Here is a 21,095-nt window from a genome sequence, read left to right on the forward strand (position 1 = left end):
ACCGGGAGACGAGGTCTGGGGGCAGAGTCCCAGGCACAGGAGCTCCGGGTGCAAAGGCCTTGAGACTGGACCAAACTAGCATTGGAGAAACCGAAAGCAGAGTCAGGGCGATCGCGGGTGTCTCACTACTTTGCAAACTCACAGTGCGGTCGACCCGGGTGGGACGGCTGAGTCTGTCATTTCACCCAACGCACTGCTCAAGTTTTCCATCCGAGTCGCTCCGGGGCCCTCCCCTCTCCCTCGGACCCGAGCCCCTGTGCAGCAGTTTCCGCGGGGCGCACCCCTGAAGCCCTTCTCCGGAGCCCGCCGTCCCGCTTCCTGCAGGGCGAACGCCCAGCGCACAGACCGCGCGCGGCGGGTTGGCCCGTCACTTCCTGGGGCTGCACCCCTGTCGCGGCGGGTGGCGGGTGGGGACCGTCTGGGGCAAACCGAGCCCGGAGGCCGCGCTCCCGACGCGCGTCCCCGCTGCCGGCCCGGGTGGCTGCGCAGGCGACACGACGGGATCGGACGGGACCAGCCGGCGCGGGGCGGCTGGGACGGGCGAGGGCGGGCCGGGGAGGAGCCAGGAGGAGCCGGCGGCCTTTGCCGTCGCCGCCGCCGCCGCCCCCAGGTAAGCGCACCCGAGCCGCCGCCCGCCCGGCCTTTGCCCCGCGCCCTTCCCGGCACAAGACCCGCAGCCCGCGGCCGCGCTCCAGCGCCCTGACCGCCCCGCGGGGACGCGGCTGCCGGGGCCGCTTGGCTTTCAGAGCCGGAAGTGCCCTTAGAAATCTGGCGGGTGGCAGGTGGGGAAACTGAGCCCGACCGAACACCCAGGCGTCCCCTGGCGACCTAGCGCCCTGCCGATCCTTTAGGGGTCACCCAACCGCCCCCTGGATGAATGCACGTGGCTGGGCTGGGCGCGGGAGGAAGGGGGCCACCCAAGGTCACGCCGTTGCTGGGCTTCTCTGACCTCGCCGGCCCCTCGGCGCCCTGGGGAGCGAGGCCGCTGGTGCAGCCCCTGGGCCCACAGCGGACCCCAAACCTAGAATTCCAAGAGGGTCCGGGGAGCCTGGAGAAATGCCCAGGTCCCCAGAATCAGGGGGCGTGGCTTCTCGCCCCGTGGCCTGCAGTTATATGAAGGAGGGAAATGACTGTTACTGACTTTGCATTTTATAGCTGGATAAAGAAAAGCGATTTCTCCAGGACCACACGTCTAAGATAGAGACGAGGATAAGAACCCGGCTTACCTGCTCCAGAGCTTGAGCCACGGTTGGGCACAGAACTGGTCTGTCCAGTGTCCAGTCAGTGCCCTTCCCTGAAGGCACACTAGTTGGTAGAGCCTGGCTAGCCCGGTCTCGGTCTAGAGATACTGTTTCTAGGGAATGTTTTGCTTCTCTTTGCCTGAAGTGTTCATTACACTGCAGAAAACAGGAAAACGCTTTAAACTTCCAGGACATCCATTCCTTCATTCATTCACCAGACATTTATTAAGCACCTACTATGTATCAGTTTGTGCACTGCTTAGGCACTTAGGATACAGGCAGTGAACAAAATGAGTCCTGTGCTCAGGAGCACACTCCAGAGGGTGAGATAAAACACCTCCCTTCATTCTGGGGAGGGACAGCTGGGCAGAGAGGAGAGACCATGGGAACCTTCCCAACTAAAGAGGGTTATACAAAGAGGGCAGGAGATGGAGCCTACCTCAGGGGTGGTAGAACAGCATCAAGCCCTCTGAGCCTTAGGCCTTCAAAGGCCTCTTTCCAGCTGCTTCTACCAGCCTGAGCTTTCCCCCTCCCCAGAGATTTGGAGGAGGGGGAGTGACTGGAGAGTGGTCCAAAGGGAGCACTACAGGGCCTGGAGACTTGAGCTGCAAACCTGGTGCTGCCACCTCCTAGCTGTGTGACCTTGGGTATCTTCCTATGCCTCTCTGGATCTCTGTTTTCTTATACAATGGGGATCATAATACTTCCTAACATCAAGATGCTTTGTAAATGATGGCGCTCAGGGCAAAGTGTGGCCTCTGTCAGATGTAAGCAAGGTATGTGGCATATTCCTTTCTTCCCTTCTTTCTTTCTTGTGACGGGGATGGAGCCGAGGGCCGTGTGCACCCTAAGCAGGTGCCCTGCCTCTGAGTGACACCTCTGGCCTAAGCAAGGGTGTATTTCTTTAGAGGCTCGGGTGACTCGATTACCTGTTGCTGCTCCCAGGAAAGATACGTTAGAGGCAGAGGTGGGGGTGGCTGAGTTCCAGGTGAGGAGGCTGAGCTCCCTCCTGGCTCCAGAAACGGACACCCATCCCCCCCCCCCCACTCCACCGCCTTTCAGCACTACCACCCTGCAGCCTGGTTCAGCCACGGACAGTTGGGCTCAGCTCCAGGCCTGGGACTTCCTGAGTGGTCTTAAGCAAGAGGACCTCTCTGGAGCGCCTCAGGAACCTCATTTGTAAAATACCCGTCTGCAAGGTTGTCCTGAGGATCAAAGGACCTAAACGCACCAAAGGCACAGGGCAGTGTCTGGTGCTCTGGGAACCTCTCAACTTTAGACCCAAGGTCCCCAGAGTGGTAGGGTGGGCCCAGTTGACCACTTGGGTTGCCACAGCTCATTCGGTGCTTCCCATGAAGGTTGGAACCAGAGAATTTCTTTTAAGCCTGAAACCATCTCTCCGGTCAGGGGCACGGGTACCACAGGGCTACAGATATGGCCCATAAGGGACCTGAGGAATGTCATTTGGTGGTGGATTATCAAGGCCTTTCATTCCTCCTGGGTGTTTTGTAAACACTGCTGTGTTGTAAACTGCAGATGGGGGAGTCTTCCTGTCTTGAATTGTGTCACCACAGACAGCAGGGGCTGCAATGGGAATCCAGCCCCCCCATCCCTTAGCTGCTCTGTACCTGGCAGCCAGACCTGTGTGGCTGTGCCACCTAGTGCCTAAAACCCCACGTGGCTTCCTGATTACTTAGAAGAAAAGAGCAAAATCCTGTAACATGGACCATAAGGCCTGCACTCATGCCTGGCCACCGCCTCCAGCCCACCTCCAGCACTTACCAACAGCACTCTCTGTCTGTCCTGCCTCCCCAGGGCCTTCGCAGGGGCTTCTCCTTATCTCTTTTCCCAATAAACACCTCCTCGTTCCTTAGATTTTAGCTCAACCCAAATTTACAGTGCAAATGACCCAGGCCCCTGGTGCAGGAAGCTCTGAAGAGGTTGAACCCAGGGTGGAATTTTACATTCATTGCTGGGATTGATGTCTTGCTGTCCCCTGGACACCAGCCCGTGACTTCCAGGAATGGGTTTGAGTTTGCTAAGTAGATGCTCAGGGGTGAAACCCACCTGCAGGGAGCGGGGACCTGTCTTTATATTGCTCAGCCGTGATGGTGCGGCATTGATTCTCTCAGCACCCAGGGATTGAGCGCCTTCTCTGCCAGGTGCTGTCCCAGGGCCAGCTGGACAATCCAAGGCACCGCAGCCCCCTCAGTGAAGTGAGGAAGAACTTGAGGTCTGAGTCACACAGGCCTGGCACGCGCACGGGGGGACTGCCACTTGTCAGCGGTGGGACCTCCACTTTGGTGAGCATCAGTTTTGTCCCATACACAACGGGGACAGCTGTCTCTTCCAAATAGGATCATGAGAATAGGTGCCACTTGGACATGGGGACCCAGAGCGAGAGAAGGAGCTGAGGCCCAGGTGGGAACCCCGAGAGGGCTGGAGCCAAGGAGTGCGCTTGGGCTGAGAGTAGCTGGAAGGCCACCCACAAGGCCATCACCACCATGCTGGGCTGGCCAAGGAGAGGCGTGTGAGCCAGGGAACAGCTGGGACCAGGGAGATTCATCAAATTTACCGGTTTTCAAATGGTGTTTGAAGTCTTTGGGGGCCACCCCAGGGTGTAAACTTGACCAAAACAAAGCAAGTGCCAGGAGACTCAAGGTGGCTGCCTCAGGCTAAGACCCAGGCTCAGGTTTAAATAGCACATTACCTGTCCAGTGACCTTGACCTCAAGACCTCTCTGTCCCCACCTGTAAAATGGGGATAGTAGCACCTGCCCTCAAATGATTGCTAAATGAGGTAAAGCTTCAGAGACACAGCATGTGGCTAACGGCCACCAAGATTTTTTAATTGTGATGACAATATGTCCCATGTAATTTACCCGGACAGCGGTTTTATGTGCTCGGTTCCCCAGGGTTAAGGATACTCACCCCGTTGTGCTCCAGGTCTCCAGAACTCTTAGACTTTCAGACCTGAAACTCCAAACCCATTAAGTGACAGCCCCCGACCCCCCCCCCACCATCCCTGTCCCCCCATAGCCGCCTTTCTCCCGCCTGCCTCGGGGATTCCATCACTCTAGGTACTGGACGTGGTGTGACCGTGCCAGTTCTGTCTTTTTCCATTGGCGTATTTCATAAGGTCCTCACTCATATTATACCAGGTTGGAATTCCCTGCCTTTTTCAGGGTTGAATGATGTTCCATTGTGTCTGTGCCATATTTTATGTATCTACTCACAGGCACCTGGCTGCCTCTGCCTCTCGGCCCTGGTGCCTGCCACCTGAACGTGGTAGGTGAATACCTTTTGATCACCTGCCTTCAGTCCTTTTGAAGGTGAATTCAGAAGTGGTGGATCACTGACTGTTGTAATTGGTAGGGGGGTGGGTGCCGGGGCCTCTGCACCCCCTCTGGTCTCCCAGGATCAGAGAAGGCCCTAGGGCTCTGCAGAGCAGTTTGAAAACCAATAGGACCAGCAATCATCACCGTTTTATCATTCCCTCCCTTATTCCCCAGGCAAATGTGCCTCTTAGATAATTTTTCGGTTATCTCAACTGGAAACCACCCTTCATTCAGCAAATGTTCCTAAGTGCCCGCTGTCCTTGAACACGTAAGTGGGCAGAGGTAATAAGCCATGAGCAAGGACCAGTAAATGGTTTCATGGGTCAGACTGTGACAGGTACTGGGGACCCAGCAAAGCCATGGGCAAGGGGTGGGACAGGAAGCTGGGGGCACAGTGGCTTAGTGAAGTCCTGCAGGGACTCTCCATGTGACCTGGGAGCAGCCAGTGCACCGGCCGTGATACCCGTGCCTAGTGGGGTCAGGGTGCCGTGGCTGGAACAGGCGTGAGAGGGCCAGGGCTCCGGGGTCAGCCGTGGCCTCGCTGCCTTGGCGAGGGCTTCAGCTGGGTGAGAGGGTTGCTGGAGGGTCTGAGATGGCACTCCCCTGATGTGACATGATGAATGACGAGGGCTGGGGGCAGGGGACTGGAGAGGGGCCCCGTGTGACCCACAGGAGTGATGCAGTGGCCTGTGCCAGGTGCACCCTAGGGAAGAAGGCAGCCTGGGCGTCCACCCTGACGGCAGCAGCCAGGTCGCTGTCCCGTGCTACCCTCCTGCCCACCCCGCAGGCTGCTGAAGTGAGGTGACAACCCTCCTTCTGGGTCAGCATCCCTTTCCTGCTTGTACCATGTGATTGTCCAAAACTCTGGGTTCTTCTGTGCCCCAACCGTTGCCATGGAGACCTCCAGAGACGCCTGGCTGACTGACATCTGGCTTCCCGTCTGACTTCCAGATAGAAGTGCGGGATGAACGGGTTTCTCTCCTACCGTGCTGTGTGTATTTTACCTTCCAGCTCCCATCTAGGGTTTCTGGCCTGAGGACGGCACTGTAGCTCCGCACCTCAGCTGGGATTTCTTTTATTAACTTATTAATTTATTCTGATTTGTTATGCATGACGGCAGAATGCATTTCAGTTCATAGTACACATGTAGAGCACCATTTTTCATTCCATTGTACACAGAGTCACACCATTCTTGTCCTCATACATGTACCTAGGGTAATGACGTCCATGCCATTCTACCAACCTTTCTACCCCCATGCCCCCTCCCTTCCCCTCCTTCCCCTTCGCCCTATCCAAAGTTCCTCCATTCCTCCCATGCTCCCTGCCCCCATCCCCATCATGGATCAGCATCCACATATCAGAGAAAACATTGGGCCTTCGGTTTTTTGGGATTGGCTTACTTCATTTAGCATTATATTCTCCGGCTCCATCCATTTACCTGAAAATGCCATGATTTTATTCTCTGTTAATGCTGAGTAATTTTCCATTGTGTATATATATACCATAGTTTTTTTTATCTATTCATCTATTGAAGGCCGTCTAGGTTGGATCCACAATTTAGCTCTCGTGAACTGTGCTGTTATAAACATTGATGTGGCTGCGTCACTGCAGTATGCTGTTCTTAAGTCCTTTGGGTATAGACCAAGGAGTGGGATAGCTGGGTCAAATGGTAGTTCCATTCCCAGTTTTCCAAGGAATCCTCATACTACTTTCCATATTGGTTGCACAAATTTGCAGTCCTAACAGCAACGTGTGAGTGTGCCTTTTTCCCCACAACTTCGCCAACACTTATTGTCGGCTGTATTCTTGATAGCTTCCATTCTGAATGGAGTGAGATGAAATCTTAGTTTTGATTTGCATTTCTCTAAGTGCTAGAGATGTTGAACATTTTTTCATATATTTGTTGATTGATTGTATTTCTTCTTCTGAGAAGTGTTTGTTCAGCTTCTTGGCTCATTTATTGATTGGATTATTTGGTGTTTTTTGAGTTCTTTATATACCCTAGAGAACAGTGTTCTATCTGATGTGCGTGTGGTAAAGATTTGCTCCCATTCTGTAGGCTCTCTGTTCACCTCACTGATGGTTTCTTTTACTGAGAAGAAGCTTTTCAGTTTGAATCCATCTCATTTATTAATTGTTGATTTTATTTCTTTTGCTATAGGTGTCTTGTTAAGGAAGTCAAGGCCTAATCCAACATGATGAAGATTTGGGCCTACTTTGTCTTCTATTAAGTCTCTGGTCTAATTTCTAGGTCCCTGATCCACTTTGAATTGAATTTTGTGCATGGTTAGAGACAGGGGCTTAATTTCATTTTGCTGCATGAGTATTTCCAGTTTTCCCAGCACCATTTGTTGAAGAGGCTATCTTTTCTCCAATGTATATTTTTGGTGCCTTTGCCTAGTATGAGATAACTATTTATGTGGGTTAGTCTCTGTGTCCTCTATTCTGTACCATTGGTCTACAAGTCTATTTTGGTGCCAATACCATGCTGTTTTTGTTATTATTGCTCTGTAGTATATAGTTTAAGGTCTGGTATAGTGATGCCACCTGCTTCACTCTTCTTGCTAAGGATTGCTTTGACTATTCTGGGTCTCTTATTTTTCCAGATGAGTTTCATGACTGCTTTTTCTATTTCTATGGAGAATGCCATTGGGATTTTGACTGGAATTGCATTAAATCTGTATAGTGCTTTTGTTAGTATGATCATTTTGACAATATTAATTCTGCCTATGTAAGAACAAGGGAGATCTTTCCATCTTCTAAGGTTTTCTTTAATTTCTTTCTCTAGCATTCTGAGGTTTTCACTGTAGAGGTCTTTCACCTCTTTCATTAAAGTTGATTCCCAAGTGTTTTTTGTTTTGAGGCTATTGTAAATAGGGTAGTTTTCCTAGTTTCTCTTTCAGAGGATATGTCACTGATGTACAGAAATGCCTCTGATTTATGGATGTTGATTGTGTATCCTGCTACTTTGCTGAATTCATTTACTAGTTCTACAAGTTTTCTGGTGGGATTTTTTTGCATCCTCTATGTATAGGATCATGTTGTCAGCAAATAGTGATGGTTTGAGCTCCTCTTTTCCTATCCATATCCCTTTAACTTCTTTCATCTGTCTAATGGCTCTGGCTAGAGTTTCAAGAACTATGTTAAATAGGAGTGGTGAAAGAGGGCATCTCTGTCTTGTTCCAGTTTTTAGAAAGAACGCTTTCAACTCTTCTCCATTTAGAATGATATAGGCCTTGGGCTTAGCATAGATAGCTGTTACAATATTGAGATATCCCTAGTTTTTCTAGTGTTTTGAATATGAAGGGGTGCTGTATTTTGTCAAATGCTTTTTCTGCATCTATGGAGGTGATCATATGATTCTTATCTTTAAGTCTATTGATGTGATGAATTACATTTATTGATTGTTGAACCAATCTTGCATCCCTGGGATAAAACTCACTTGACTGTGGCACATAAGGTTTTTAATGTTTTTGTATTTGATTTTCCAGAATTTTATTGAGAATTTTTGCATTATGTTCATTAGAGATATTGGTCCGAAGTTTTCTTTCTTTGATGTGTCTTTGTCTGATTTTGGAATCACGGTAACATTGGCCTCATGGAATGAGTTTGGAAGTGTTCCCTCTTTTTCTATTTCATGGAATAATTTGAGGAGTATTGGTATTGGTTCTTCTTTGAAGGTCTCGCAGAACTCAGCTGTGTATCCATCTGGTCCTGGGCTTTTCTTGGTTGGTAGGCTTCTGATGGCGTCTTCTATTTCGTTGCTTGAAATAGATGATATACACAAGTCTGTTTAACTTGTGTATATCATCCTGATTCCATTTGGGCAAATCATATGACTGTAGAAATTTGTCGATGCTTTTGATATTTTTTATTTTATTGGGGTACAAATTTTCAAAATAATTTCTAATTATGTTCTGTATTTCTGTAGTGTCTGTTGTGATATTTCCTTTTTCATCATGGATGTTAGTAATTTGAGTTTCCTCGCTCCTCTTTGTTAGCATGGCTAAGGGTTTATCAATTTTAATTTTTTTTTCAAACAAACGACTTTTGGTTTTGTTATTTTTCTTTTCAATTTTCAGCTGAGATTTCTTTAGCTAAATGCTTTTCCTTATCCTTACCTCGAAACAACTGATCTACCTGCCCAAGACACGGGAGCCTTCTCTCTATTAGTTATTTGACTGCACGGCAGAATCGTGTTAAAATTCAACTGTGACCAGAAATAGGAGAGAAGGAGGAACATTGCCCCGCCACACACAGACCGTTCACATTTGACCTTGATCTGCACCAACTGCTGGGGGGTGTGGAGGAGGCCACAGCTGGAAAAACGAGTTCGTTCTTGCGATCAATCCTCTGAAGACCTGGGTCAGGCAGACTTAAGCATAATTTCAAGGACAATATTGACTTTATTTGGTTGCCTCCTCCACGCTGAGTTGAGTATTTTTCATCTGCTGCGAAGAGATCCGGCTGGTTGCCCACAGCACAGCATCTGTCCCCGAGCTCCTCCACGGGAGCTTTGGAGTGAGGACAGGGGTTGTGGAATGTCACCCCCGGGACTGACAAAAGATTCAGTCAGCGTTTTCTTTGGTGGTGGATGTGACTCACTAAACAAAGGTCGTAACTGTACAGCTACAGAATGAGGTGGTCTTGTTCCAGAACATTTCCTGTCCACCCCAGTCTGGGCTGTGCCGTTCAGCCATGGGCACGGCCGCGCTCATTCCGGATCTATGGTTTCCCTGTAGTCAGTGCTCTCCCGGGTCCAGTGTGGGCCTCGTGGAGTTCCTGGGTGGCCTGACAGTGCCTGGGTGGGGACAAGACCCCTGGGAGGGTCCACTCCTTCCATCAGTGACTTCCTCCCCTGGGTGCTGCTGGACCAGCCTGTGCACATTGGACTTGCAGAGGTCCTGCTGGCCAGACTGGCGGGATCTTTTTCTAGCCACAGGAACCCAGTAGAGTCTCAAATCAGTGTGGCCTGTCAGATCTGAGAACGCCATCTTAACTTTGGGCTGGCGCCTGGATCGGATCAGTACACGTGGTACAGGTGACACATCCCTCCCCCACAGCTCAGCCCATCCACCCAGACAGTCCATAGAGCTGGTGCCCTTGTCCCCATCCACCATGATGGACGGCTGAGAGCTGCCTCCATCTTTCCCTCCAGTCTGGCCACTCTTGTTACTAACAACAGGTCATGTGCCATGACCTCAGTAGCCTGACTTGGCTGGCCACATGGGCCGGGACCTTCTAAAACACTCCCCTCAGGGTTTGGAAAAGCAGGGTCATTTTTAATTCATTATCTTTTTCCATTATAAAAGCCACCACTAAATGCTTGACAGAAAATGCAAAAAATACAGAAAAAATTAAACAAAAACCCATCACCTCTAGTCCCTCGGCCCCTGCCACCAAGAGACAACGATCGTGAACATTTGGAAGTATCACCCTCTGGCCTCTTTGCCCTGTAAAACAGGCATTATACTGGCATGCTGGTAAGCCACCTCTCTAGGATAAAAGCAAGCCCTGACGTGCAGCATTCGCCAGTCCTGTGGTGTGCGCCCGCTGTGCCGATTTCAGACTGCCACCGTCACCGAGCACACTGGGAAGAGAGGCACAGGGCTGACTCTTGCCAGCCACTGTGGGACAGTCCAGCACACAATACTGTCACTTAAATTTTTTTTTTCTGATTTTAAAATTGATAATTACTCAATTTTTGAAAATTCACAAAACATAAACACATAGACAGAAAAAAAAATATAATAATCCAGAATCCAGCCTCCCTCCTACCTCTGCCAGCATCCTGGAACATGTCCCCCTAGCTCCCTCCCTGCAGATAAAGACATTCCAGATAACTTTCTAGAGAGTTCAGAAGCATTATGTATTTTTGGCAGAAAATGTGAGAAACACAGAAATATCTCTGATATCACCTTTCAGACATGATTTGGGAGGATGTTCTAGTCGTTTTGAGGTGCCCTGGTTTGGGGCCCTGGAGCCACCCTTGGGTAACTCCAGACTCTTGGCCCTTGTTTGGTGTCCCTTCCTGTCACGGAGATGGGACCTTCCAAGACACTGAGGCACCGCAAAGACCCCCTCTTCAAACCCTGATTCTTGCAATCAAGTCAGAATGATTGCAGACATGTCCCTCAGATTAGCGGGAATGAGTTTATAAAGGGACAGGGGAAAGGGGACACTCACGGTGCCTGAGTGGGGACAAGACAGAGTGGTTCCTCTCATAGAGGAGAGGGACAACATGCCTCTCCTGCACTCCACTTTTATTGGGAATCCCAGAGAAGTTTCCAGAGAGTCCCGTCCAGGTCCACCTTCGGACTTTTGACGGACAGCAGGGTGACACCAGGCTTTCAAGTCCCCACTATCATGGCAACTTAGGTCACCTTGACCCATGCTGACTGTATCTAACTGGATTCTTTCTTTTTCTTTTTTTGGGTACCGGGGATTGAACTCAGGGGCACTGGACCACTAAGCCACATCCCCAGCCCTTTTTTTAATTAGAGACAGGGTGTCACTGAGTTGATTAGCCAGCCTCTCTAAATTGCTGAGGCTGGGTTTGAATTCTCGATCCTCCTGCCTCCGCCTCCTGAGCCACTGGGATCACAGGCCTGTACCACCATGCCCAGCCTCTAATTGAATTCTTCTTTTTTTTTTTTTTTGCAGCTCTCTTTTTTTAATTTTATTTATTTTTTTATTAGCTACACATGACATTTCAATGATCTTGGCAATTCATACATTTGAAACAATTGGGGTATAAGTTCTCATTTTTCTGATTGTACAGATTGCAGAATCACACTGGTCATAGAGTCAGCTATACACATATAGCAATCATAATGTCTATTCTATTCTGCTGCCCTTCCCATCTCTAATTGGGTTCTTAATCATACATTCCTACAGATTTTAAGATTAGGAGGAACCACCCTTGTCTCCCAGAGTTTCAGGAACTGGTCACAGAAGTCTCCTTCAGGATAACTCGGGGTTTTCCTCCTATCAGCATGACCTTGGGGCTGCATTTCTCCTGCAGTGAACAGATAGTTTGCTAAGAAATGGGCCATACATCCTGTCCACTTAGGCCAGTCAGGGCTGGAGGTCAATTGCTTCTTGGAAAAGAGCGCACATGGGGTCAGCACAGCGGGGCCATCGTATGGAATTAATCTCCTAACTTCGTGTTCCCACCATCCTCATCTGTCGGTCCCCTAACCTTCCCATCAGAAGTTTGGCGTGGGAATGGGTTCCTGCAGGGAGAGAGCCATGGAAATCTAACCCTCGCTTAAACCTGAGAGCCACCCTGGGCCTTCACTCCTTCTGAGCACCCTCTCGGAAGGCACGTAGCTGGGCACCAGAACACAGGTGTGGAAGACATCTGTGCGCCCAGGCTAAGCCAGGTGCGCTGTTGAGGCCCAGCTCTGGCACCTGGTGAATAGTCGGTGGGTGGGGGCTGCCTGCTTCCTGCAGAGAAAGGCCCCATGGAGGGACCGGCAGGGACAGAGGCTCAGAGGGGTGACGGCAGGCAGGCTCCAGGCTAACTGGCTCCCTCTGCTGCAGGTTTCCTCCAGGTCCCACGCCCTATGGACCCACAGGCTGGTTTTTCTGGTTTGCTCCCCCAAGGCGATTTGCACCTTTCTCTGAAGAACCATCCAGAAGCTGAATAGCCTGCCTTTGGACTCAGAGAGAGGGGAGGCCCACAGTTGTTTCTCGAAACCTCTGTAAGTATCTCTTAAGGTTTCTTTCTCCTTCAGACCCGTGGCCATTGTTTAAGTGTCTTATTTCAGAGCTTGGGGGTTTGCTCTGTGCTGTCCCTCGCTGGCTCCCAGAGGGAAGTCCTCTGTCCTTCTGGTCTTCGTCCTCAGCATGTAGCAAGGTGCCTGGTGCCAGGCCATGTTTACTAAATTAATGATGTGTTAATTCGCCGTGGGGGTAAGTATTTATTGGTGATTTACTTAGACCTTCAGAAAATATGTGTAAAATTCTGCACAGACATCCTACTATTTTTTTTTAACTTTTATTTTTAAATTATTATCGACTCAGGAAGTTGTAGAAATAGGACCCGGAGGGCCCACCTGTCCTGACTGTGTCCCCAGCACAACTTGTCACCTTCACAGATAAGTCTGAACACTTTGCCTGGGTGTCTGGGCCCCCAGGGTGTGACCCTGGGCACGCCCCCTTCTTCCCTGTCCCCTCATGCCTACCCACTGTCCACGCCCTGGCCATGCTAGACATCTTTTTGGTTCTTCAAGAGCATGGCTTCTTCCACTCTGGGTCCTGCCACTGCTTCCGCTCTGCCCAGAACGCACCCTTCCTGCTCCTCCCGCCCTGTCGGGCTCGCTCCTGTCTGTCCCCTTCCCCACGAGCCAATGTGGGGACTGAGCACCCCTCTGGGCCCCTCCACCTCCTGTATCACAGCATTATCCCACTGTTCTGTATCTCCCCTGGAGCCCCCTCTTCCCTCTGTCCACCCAGGGCCGCCTCCCCGGCCCCCTGCAGGCCTGGGCAGGAAGAAATGCCACCCTGCCCCTGCAGACAGCAGTCACCGCCTCCTACGGCTGCACTTCAGACCCCCCCGCCCTGCCCACCCTGATTCTTCCTGCCTGATGTTCCCTTGTCCACAGGGGCTGCAGCCACACCTCCACCTCTGTGACAGTGACCCGTGACCGAGTGACTAATTTCCTGTTCCACTGGGTGTTGGTGTGCCGTTGCGTGTCTCCCACCAGAGAAGCCCCCGGAGAGCAGGGACTGGTCAGCGTTAGTGGTCCCTGACCCGCCCGAGGCCAGGCCAGGCCTTGCACATGGCGTGCTCTCCCCTCCGCCAGACGCCTGCGGTGCCCCAGGCTGCCCGGGAAGCTGGGGGAACACATGGAACAGGGCCATGGCACAGAGGGGCAGAGGTGCTTTAGCTGGGGGTCAGGAAGGGCCTGTCAGGGGAGACAGCTCTCAGGCTGAGCCCAGATGTGGGGGTCAGGGAACAGCAGGCCAGAGGCTCAGGGGAGGAGACCAGTTTGCACACTGACCAGCAGAAAGACTGCCAGCGTGGCCAGACAGGCGTTGGGGGCCGAGGTGGAGGCCTGGGCAGCTGGGGCCAGACGGAGCAGGTTTCCTAGGCCTGCCCTGCTGGGAAGCCTTTGGTAGCCTCTAAGCAGGGGAGTGGCTAGACTAACAGATATGACAGAAAGGTCGCTTGGACTGCTGTCGGGGAGTGCATTGCGGGAGGCCTAGAGTGTAGTGTGTGTGGAATGGATTCAGCCTGAGCTGAGCTCTTTGTGTGCTAAGCATGTCCCGGTGTCCCCTGAGCCAGCCAGGTCATGCTTCTCCAATGGAAGGCTGTTTTTTTCTTGAACCAAGAACTGACACGGGGCTCCCCAGACGCCAGCCCGAGAAAACACCAGCCCCGGCTCCTCTGGGTATTGGTGCAATTTCCACAGCCCTCAGATGACCCATGCAGGGCGTCGCTCAGGGGAGTGCAAATTGCTGAGTGTGCTGACATTATGCTGCTCCCACACTCGGTGTGGCCTCAGCTCGTGGCTCATGGTGTCCCCTTTCTCCACCACCGTGCTGTGGGCTGATCCTCCAATCAGGGAAATCCACACTTTATCCCAGGCTTGAGTTTCCTGGACCATGCCATTGGAAATCAGTTTTGCAGGTTGACTTCCAGTGTCTCCACCGGAAACTGGAGAGGAAAGATCCCTGTGTTCATGTAGAGGAAGTCAGAAGGCTGATTTGGATCTCATCAATTTCTCACTGTGTAACTTTGGGAAAAGGGCTTGGCCTCTCTGGGCCTGTTCCTCATTAGAAGGAGGAAATCATATTCACCTGTGCCCTGCTTACCCTTGCCTGGCACTAGTGAGAATTAAATGGATTGGAAAGTGCTTGGCAAAACGGTTACTTGCTGTAAAAAGGAATGTTGATTTGTTGCTTTTAGTGACCTCTGAATTATTTTGAAAACCAATGAAATATTAGTTATTTGTCTAAATAAGTCCTCCATACAAGTAATATTTTGAGAACAAAATACAAAAAAATGCCATCGCTCAGCTGGGCGGCAACAAAGTTAGGGACCAAGAACGGCGTGGGGTGTGGTTGTTAGACAAGAAAGCTCTTGTCAATGTGACAACCATTTAAAACAGGAGGTGGTGGGCCAGGGGCTCTGGCGTGGCTCTGTCAGGCCACCGTTTGCTGGCTTTGTGACCTGGGTCCAGTTATTTCTCCTCTGCCCCTGTGTCCTCCCTTGGCAGCTGGCCTCAGCACACTGAGACAATGTGTGTGACATCACAGCCCCGGGCTGGGGTGAGCTCGGTGTGCAATGGCTGCAGAAAGAAACAAGACCACAGCCGGCCAGCTTCGGTTATTATTCCTTGTGTTAGGCACCAACTGAACAGTTCATTTATTTGTTTGATTCTTTTTTTTTTTTTTTTTTTAAATTGGTACCAAGGATTGAACTCAGGGGCACTCGACCACTGAGCCACATCCCCAGCCCTTTTTTCTATTTTATTAGAGACAGGGTCTCCCTGAGTTGCTTAGGGCCTCGCTAAGCTGCTGAGGCTGGCTTTGAACTCGTGATCCTCCTGCCTCAGTCTCCTGAGCCACTGGGACTATAGGCATGCGCCACCGTGCCCAGCTCACATTGCGTCAGTCATGAAGCAGGAGCCCCATGCCGGGCTCTGTTCCAAGCATTCTGCGAGCGCCAGCGCACATGGGTTGTCGTCTGCTGCTCATAGCTCCTCCAGGGAGCTGTGCCTGGTTCCATTCGAAGGCAAATAAATCTAAGTGAGACAGGTGGGCTGCCGGGGTCCCTGTCTACCAGGGGAAGGTGCTGCATTCACACCCAGGGCTGTCTGGCCTAGCCTGTGCCTCCCCTCGCAGCTCAGTGATTGTTAAATATAATCACACTCCTCTTACCACCACCCGGTCGAGATAGAGAAGAGTCCATCGCCAGAAGCCTCTGCGTGCCCCTGCTCGGCAGTGGTCCCTGGTGGCCCACTTTTGAGTTCGATGGCTTTCTTTTTCCTAATCGCTTCCAGGACTTGTTTGCACCCCACGGACACAAATCCCTATCACGGACACCAATCCCTGTTGAAGATCCCCCACGGTGGTGGGGGGCAGTGTCACCCTCTTGAAGGTGACGAACAGAACTTCTCTGCTCTGACAAAGTCTAATGATCAATCTTTTCCTTTATGGCTTATGATTTTTGTGTCCCCTCCCGGTGGCCGTGGCCCCCCCTGGAAGCGCTTCTCACAGGCTCTTCTCCTGCAGGACTGGGAATGGCCGCATGGACCAGGCCAGGCCCGAGGCAGCCCCCGGTGGCTGAGCCCGCTGCAGAGGAGCCGCATCTGCCCCTGGGCCGGGAGCTGACTGAGGCCAACCGCTTCGCCTATGCCGCCCTCTGTGGCATCTCCCTGTCCCAGCTCTTCCCAGAACCTGAGCAGAGGTGAGTTCAGTGTCACCAAGGGAAGGCCTCGCTGCTTCCAGTGATTGACAGCGAGCGGCGGCCAGGCCCTGGGGGCCTTACAGGGAGCTAGTGTCCTCGCCTGGAAGGGACCGGCGGTCACACCCCTCACTCAGTTATCCACTCACCCGCAACTTCCCCAGGCATTTTTAAGCACCTACTGTGTGCCAGCTACTTGGAAGACATGCAAATAGAATGAATGGCACCGGCACCGTCTTCCCTGAGGAGGTCACAGTCCATGGGGGACGGATCTATTCCCTCGTGACCCGTGCATTTGGTGAGCACCATCTCCATGCGGGAAACAGGAGCACAGGGCCTGGCTGCTGCCCTCAAGGTGCTTACACACAGTGCTCACCTGGCTCGGTCATTCCCTAAGTCAGCCCTGCACATGCCACAGCACCCGGGTGATCCCAGGGGAGCGGGCAGGGGCTGGGCCCATGCTATCACCGCAGTAGGCAGTGGCCGGGGCTGCCGTTGGCTGCGGCTCTGCAGGAGCCAGGCCTGCTCCGTGTCCTTCCTCTCCCCGGCTTATCTCCGAGGCAGGTGCTGTAATCATCTGCATTTCACAGCAGAGGGGAGAAACCGAGAGGTAAAGTAGGGACACGAGGCTGTCACCAAGGGAGCCAGGATTCCCCGGGTTGGACGGGTTGGACATTGGGGTCTGACTCTCTCCTGTTCCACCTGCTCCCTGGCGGGTCACCCTGTGACAAACGTCAGTCCTGGCTCAGCCGAGGGAGCGCGTTCTGCCCGCCTGCTCAGGGTGTCACCTTGTTTAATACTTAAGCACCATCAGGAAGCTGGTCCCTTAGACCCCCTGTGCCTTCAAGAACACTGAGGCACAGAGAGGTCGAGTCCCTTTCCCAGGGGCTGTGCTGTTCAGCTCCCCTTCCAGGCTCGAGCCTTCCAGCAGAGCCCTCAGCTGTCTGTCCCCTTTGGGTCTGCCTGCCCAGGGAGCCACCTTGCCCAGGATCCTGCCCGCTCCGTGGGGTTCCCATGTCCAGTGACTGGCAGACGCGGGATATGAAGGCTCACCCTCGTGCCCCCCTGGGGGCCGTCCCACCTTGAGAACTCCCCGGGGGTCAGCTGGGTCTCCCCTGGAGACACATGGCAGCTCTGCCCACCCAGCTCCCTGCCTCCCTCACCAGGCCTTGATCCGGGGGCAGCCCTGATGGTCTTCTACAGCTTCTTCTAGTACCCTCCATGGCAGGGGGAGGCCAGGATTTGAACTCAGGCTCTTGGCCGCTCCAGCGCAGCGCTGGCCTGAGGCGTCTCTCCTGACCAGCAGCAGCACCGAGGAGTGGGCTGGGCGGTTGCAAGGGGGGGCGACCTACTGGTCTCTGGGGGCCGAGTCACCCCGATGCCCACAGTTCCCCCCCAGGCAGAGCCGGTGCTGGGGGCTCACCTGAGCACACCTGGTGGAGGGCTCCTCCTCCGCAGGGGCCTGGGGGCTCTCTCTTGGACTACCCAGGACCTGTCCCCGCTCTGTCCTCACAGTCCGGTGGCCCTGAGATGGCCTCTGTACTCCAGCGTCTCCGCGGCCCTGAACCTCACCAGAGACGACATCTGGCTCTCCCGGGACCCGGCCTCCGGTGTGGCCAGGTGATCCCCGTGAGCCCGGGGTCTAAGCGGTGCCTGTCTTGCAGCTCCTTCTGCACCGAGTTTGTGACGGGCCTGGTGAGGTGGCTGGCGCTGTCCGAAGCCGTCCTGCCGACCATGACTGCTTTCACCAGCGGCCTGGGGAGCGAAGGGGCAGAACTGTTCGCTCAGAGTATATCCAAGGACCCCGCCCTGCAGGGCAGCCTGGGAGCCATCATGCAGGTAGGCTGGCACCTGGCCACTCCCGGGGAACAGTGCAACAATATTCCCCCTCCACGTCAGTCTGAAAGTCGCTCTTAGCGGGGCGGGTGGTTCAAGATAAAGGAGCCCATAAAAGATGCCCACGGTCACAGCCAGCGTTGGATCAGCACTGTGAGGATCCGGCCCAGGTGCGGTACTCACGTGGCACTTAATAGGTGCCGATGCCCCTGCAGAAACGAAGGCACTAAACTCCCAGACAGCTTTCCAAGATGGTAATACGGGAGCCGCCATCCATGCCTGGGACCAGAACTGTCTCAGATTTCAGGTTTTTATGGGTTTTAGGATATTTGCATACATAGGATGAGATCTGGTGGTGACGGGACTCGGGTCTAACGTAAGGTCATTTTATACAGCATTTTTAAAAATTTAGTACGCGAAACAAAGTTTCCTGACCTGGAATTTTCCACGGTGGTATCATGTAGTTGCTCAAAAAGTTTCAGATTTTGGATTTTTTTTTTGGATGAAGGATGCTCAACCTGTATGGCCATCCCCAGGTTATAGTTAAGAAAACCAAGGCAGAGAGAGGTTAAGTAACTTGCCCAAGATCACACAGCCATAAGTAGCTGAGCCAGGATTTGAACCTTGGAGCTGCTGGAGCTGCCTCTCTCCTGAAGCAGCAGCTCTGCTGTGTGCCCTTGGGCAAGTCACTCACCTGCTCTGTGTGCAGTTAGGACAGGCAGAAGCTGGCAACATGCTCGGCTGTGGGGCCACAGGCCTACCTATCAACAGCCCCTCCCCTCCTTCTCTGCTCCCGGGGGGCCGGGTGGGCGGAGGGCATTGCCCACTGCCCTCCCCTTGACAGGATGAAACCAACACCTGTCGCTCAGCTGCCCGTCAGCTCGTCAGTGACACCTGCTTTCTTTTCCCCCAGGACCTTCTGAGCTTCTCTCTCAAGGACGGTAAGTGGATGCGCTAAGTTTGTGAGTGTGGGTGGCCACCGGCCAGGGGAGCCCTGGCAGCCTCAGTGTGGGTGTCCCGGTCCCGGGGTGAGCTGCACACCCTGCCGCACCCCGCCCTGCTCCTCGGGGCTTATTAAGCTCCTTCCTGGGCCATTCCCTCCGAGTAGCTCAGATCCAGCCCGTTCCCGACCCCAGCCGCCCCGTGCTAGCCACCTCAGATCCTCCCAGGTGACCACTGGAGTCTCCTCACTGGTCACTCTGGCTGGTAGCCTGCTGTCCACCCTGCCCCTTCTGACCAGGCTGGCCTCCCTACTTCCACCTGCCGGGGGCCTCCCTGCTACTTGGGAGGAAGACCTGCCCCTCCACGGTGGCTCTTGTCTCTGGCCCCTGTCCCCACCTCCCCTTGCAGCTCAACCACCCCCAGTGTGGCTTCAGTCTCTGCCTCCTGGCAGCTCCCAGAGAGTATTGCGCTCTCTGTACCTTGAGCTCTCAGCACCTGGCATGTGGCACATACTTGGTAAATGTCCATTGAAGGAATTAATAAATGCATCCTACTGCTCCATTTTATGGATGAGAAAGTCATCCATAAATGAGCTCAGAGAGGTTAGGCAATTTATCCAGAGCTGCTCAGCGAGGGACATTGTGGGACTCCACCTGCGCTATTTCCTAGGGCTCCCATGGCAAGTTACGGCAGATTGTGTGGCTTGAAGCAATAGAAATGTAGTCTTTCACCATCTGTTGAAGTCCAAAGGAAGGTGTCAGCCCCATCTCTCCAAAGTCAGGGGAGGGTCCTTTGTGACTTTTTCAGCTTCCGCTGGCTCCAGGCATCGTACCTCAGCCTGAGGCTGCTTCACCCCATCTCTGCCCCGTCTTCCTGTGGCTTCTCCTCTCCTCTCCTCTCTGCCTCTCTTGAAAGGACCCTTGTGCTGGGCAAGAGGGCACACCTGTAATCCCAGCTGCTCAGGAGGCTGAGGCAGGAGGATCACATGTTGGAGGCCAGCCTCAACAACTTAGTGAGACCCTATCTCCAAATAAAAATTTAAAAAGGGCTGGGATGTGGCTCCGTGGCAGAGTGCCCCGAGTTCGATCCCTGGTACCACACACACATCACCTCAAGACCTTTAATTTGATTACATCTGCAAAGACCCTGTTTCCGAGCAAGGTCACATTCACAGGCTCTGGGACGCGGACTTATCTTTTGGGGGGCCACCATTCAACCCTGGCCACCACCCAGGCTGCCTGCCAAGCGCCTCCCCTCCCCATGGCTCCCGGCCGCTTTGCTCCCCTCCCCCACCCTGGGCTCTGCTGTGAGTGCAGGTGCGTCCCCTTCTGTCCCCTGAAGCCAGGTTTGGCCTCCAAGTCCTCTGGGCTTTCTGGTAGCCAGCAGGGAGGGGGCACAGGGGATGGAAAGGAAGTCCCCAGCTGCCGCCCGCCAGGTGATGGGGAACCTTGCCGGCTCTCCACTCAGGCTGCGGTGGGGGGGGAGCAGGCGGCAGGTGGAGGGACTGCAGGGGGGACGGTGGGCAGCAGGTGGCCGGCTCTGAGGGCCTGGGGGGGCACTGGGGCAGCCAGGTGGGGTTTAGCTGGCCGGTGAGGAGCAGGGCTTCCTTGAGGCCAGCAGCAGAGAGCCGGTGAGGGTCTGCCCCCAAGGGTCCTCCTGGGGCAGAGACACCAGGTGTGGGGGCCGAGGAGCGGGGGGACCCAGGAGCAGCGGCTCCGCTCTGAAGTCCCCGCTGCCCGGCGCCAGCTGCAAGGGTGTTAGGGTCCTGCCTCAGGGTCCTGTGCTTCTCTGATGACCCTTTTGTTTGTAAAGTGAGGGTCAGAGACCCTTAAGAATGAGGGAGCAGGGACTTCCTCCGGCCACCCGCAGGTCCTACGGACTGTTCCTCTCGTGTGCTTTCCAACTAACCTCTGTGTAGTGCAGCCACCGCCAGGTGGCATGTAGGTCACCGGCTTGAAGGCTTCAGTGATGAAGATCATACGTTTTCTTTACTCCTTTTGTAATTTTTCATTCTAATTTGTTATCTGTGGCAGCAGAACGCATTACAATTCACATTACATACTACATATATAGAGCTCTGCTCGTGTACAAAGTGCATTCACACCACCATGTCTTCACACATGAACTTAGGGTAGTGATGCCCAGCTCATTCCACCGTCTTTTTTTACCCCCTTGCCCCCGGCCTCCCTCTCCCTCCCCTCTGTCCTATCTAGAGTTGATCTTTTCCTCCCATGCTCCCCCTCCCAACCCCACTATGAATCAGCCTCCTTATATCAGAGAAGTCATTTGGCATTTGGTTTTTTGGGATTGGCTGACTTCATTA

The 21,095-nt window shown here is 53.3% G+C and overlaps 1 protein-coding gene across 2 annotated transcripts in view; it reads left to right on the plus strand.

Annotated features, from left to right (window-relative positions):
• The first annotated feature begins 416 nt into the window (after nt 1-416).
• Tmco4 (transmembrane and coiled-coil domains 4) overlaps nt 417-21,095 on the plus strand; it is a 73,299-nt gene continuing 52,620 nt past the window's right edge. Inside the window, exons 1-5 of one of the 2 annotated variants that reach the window (XM_076863285.2) lie at nt 417-610; nt 12,124-12,284; nt 15,823-15,997; nt 17,659-17,833; nt 18,744-18,771. In XM_076863285.2, coding sequence (XP_076719400.2) covers nt 15,831-15,997; nt 17,659-17,833; nt 18,744-18,771 — 370 coding nt within the window. In that variant the 5' untranslated portion in view covers nt 417-610; nt 12,124-12,284; nt 15,823-15,830. The remainder of the gene's footprint in view (nt 611-12,123; nt 12,285-15,822; nt 15,998-17,658; nt 17,834-18,743; nt 18,772-21,095) is intronic. The other variant, XM_076863286.2, reaches the window with a different exon arrangement.

The sequence above is a fragment of the Callospermophilus lateralis genome, chromosome 7, assembly GCF_048772815.1.
Source record: "Callospermophilus lateralis isolate mCalLat2 chromosome 7, mCalLat2.hap1, whole genome shotgun sequence".
NCBI classification, from domain to species: domain Eukaryota; kingdom Metazoa; phylum Chordata; class Mammalia; order Rodentia; family Sciuridae; genus Callospermophilus; species Callospermophilus lateralis.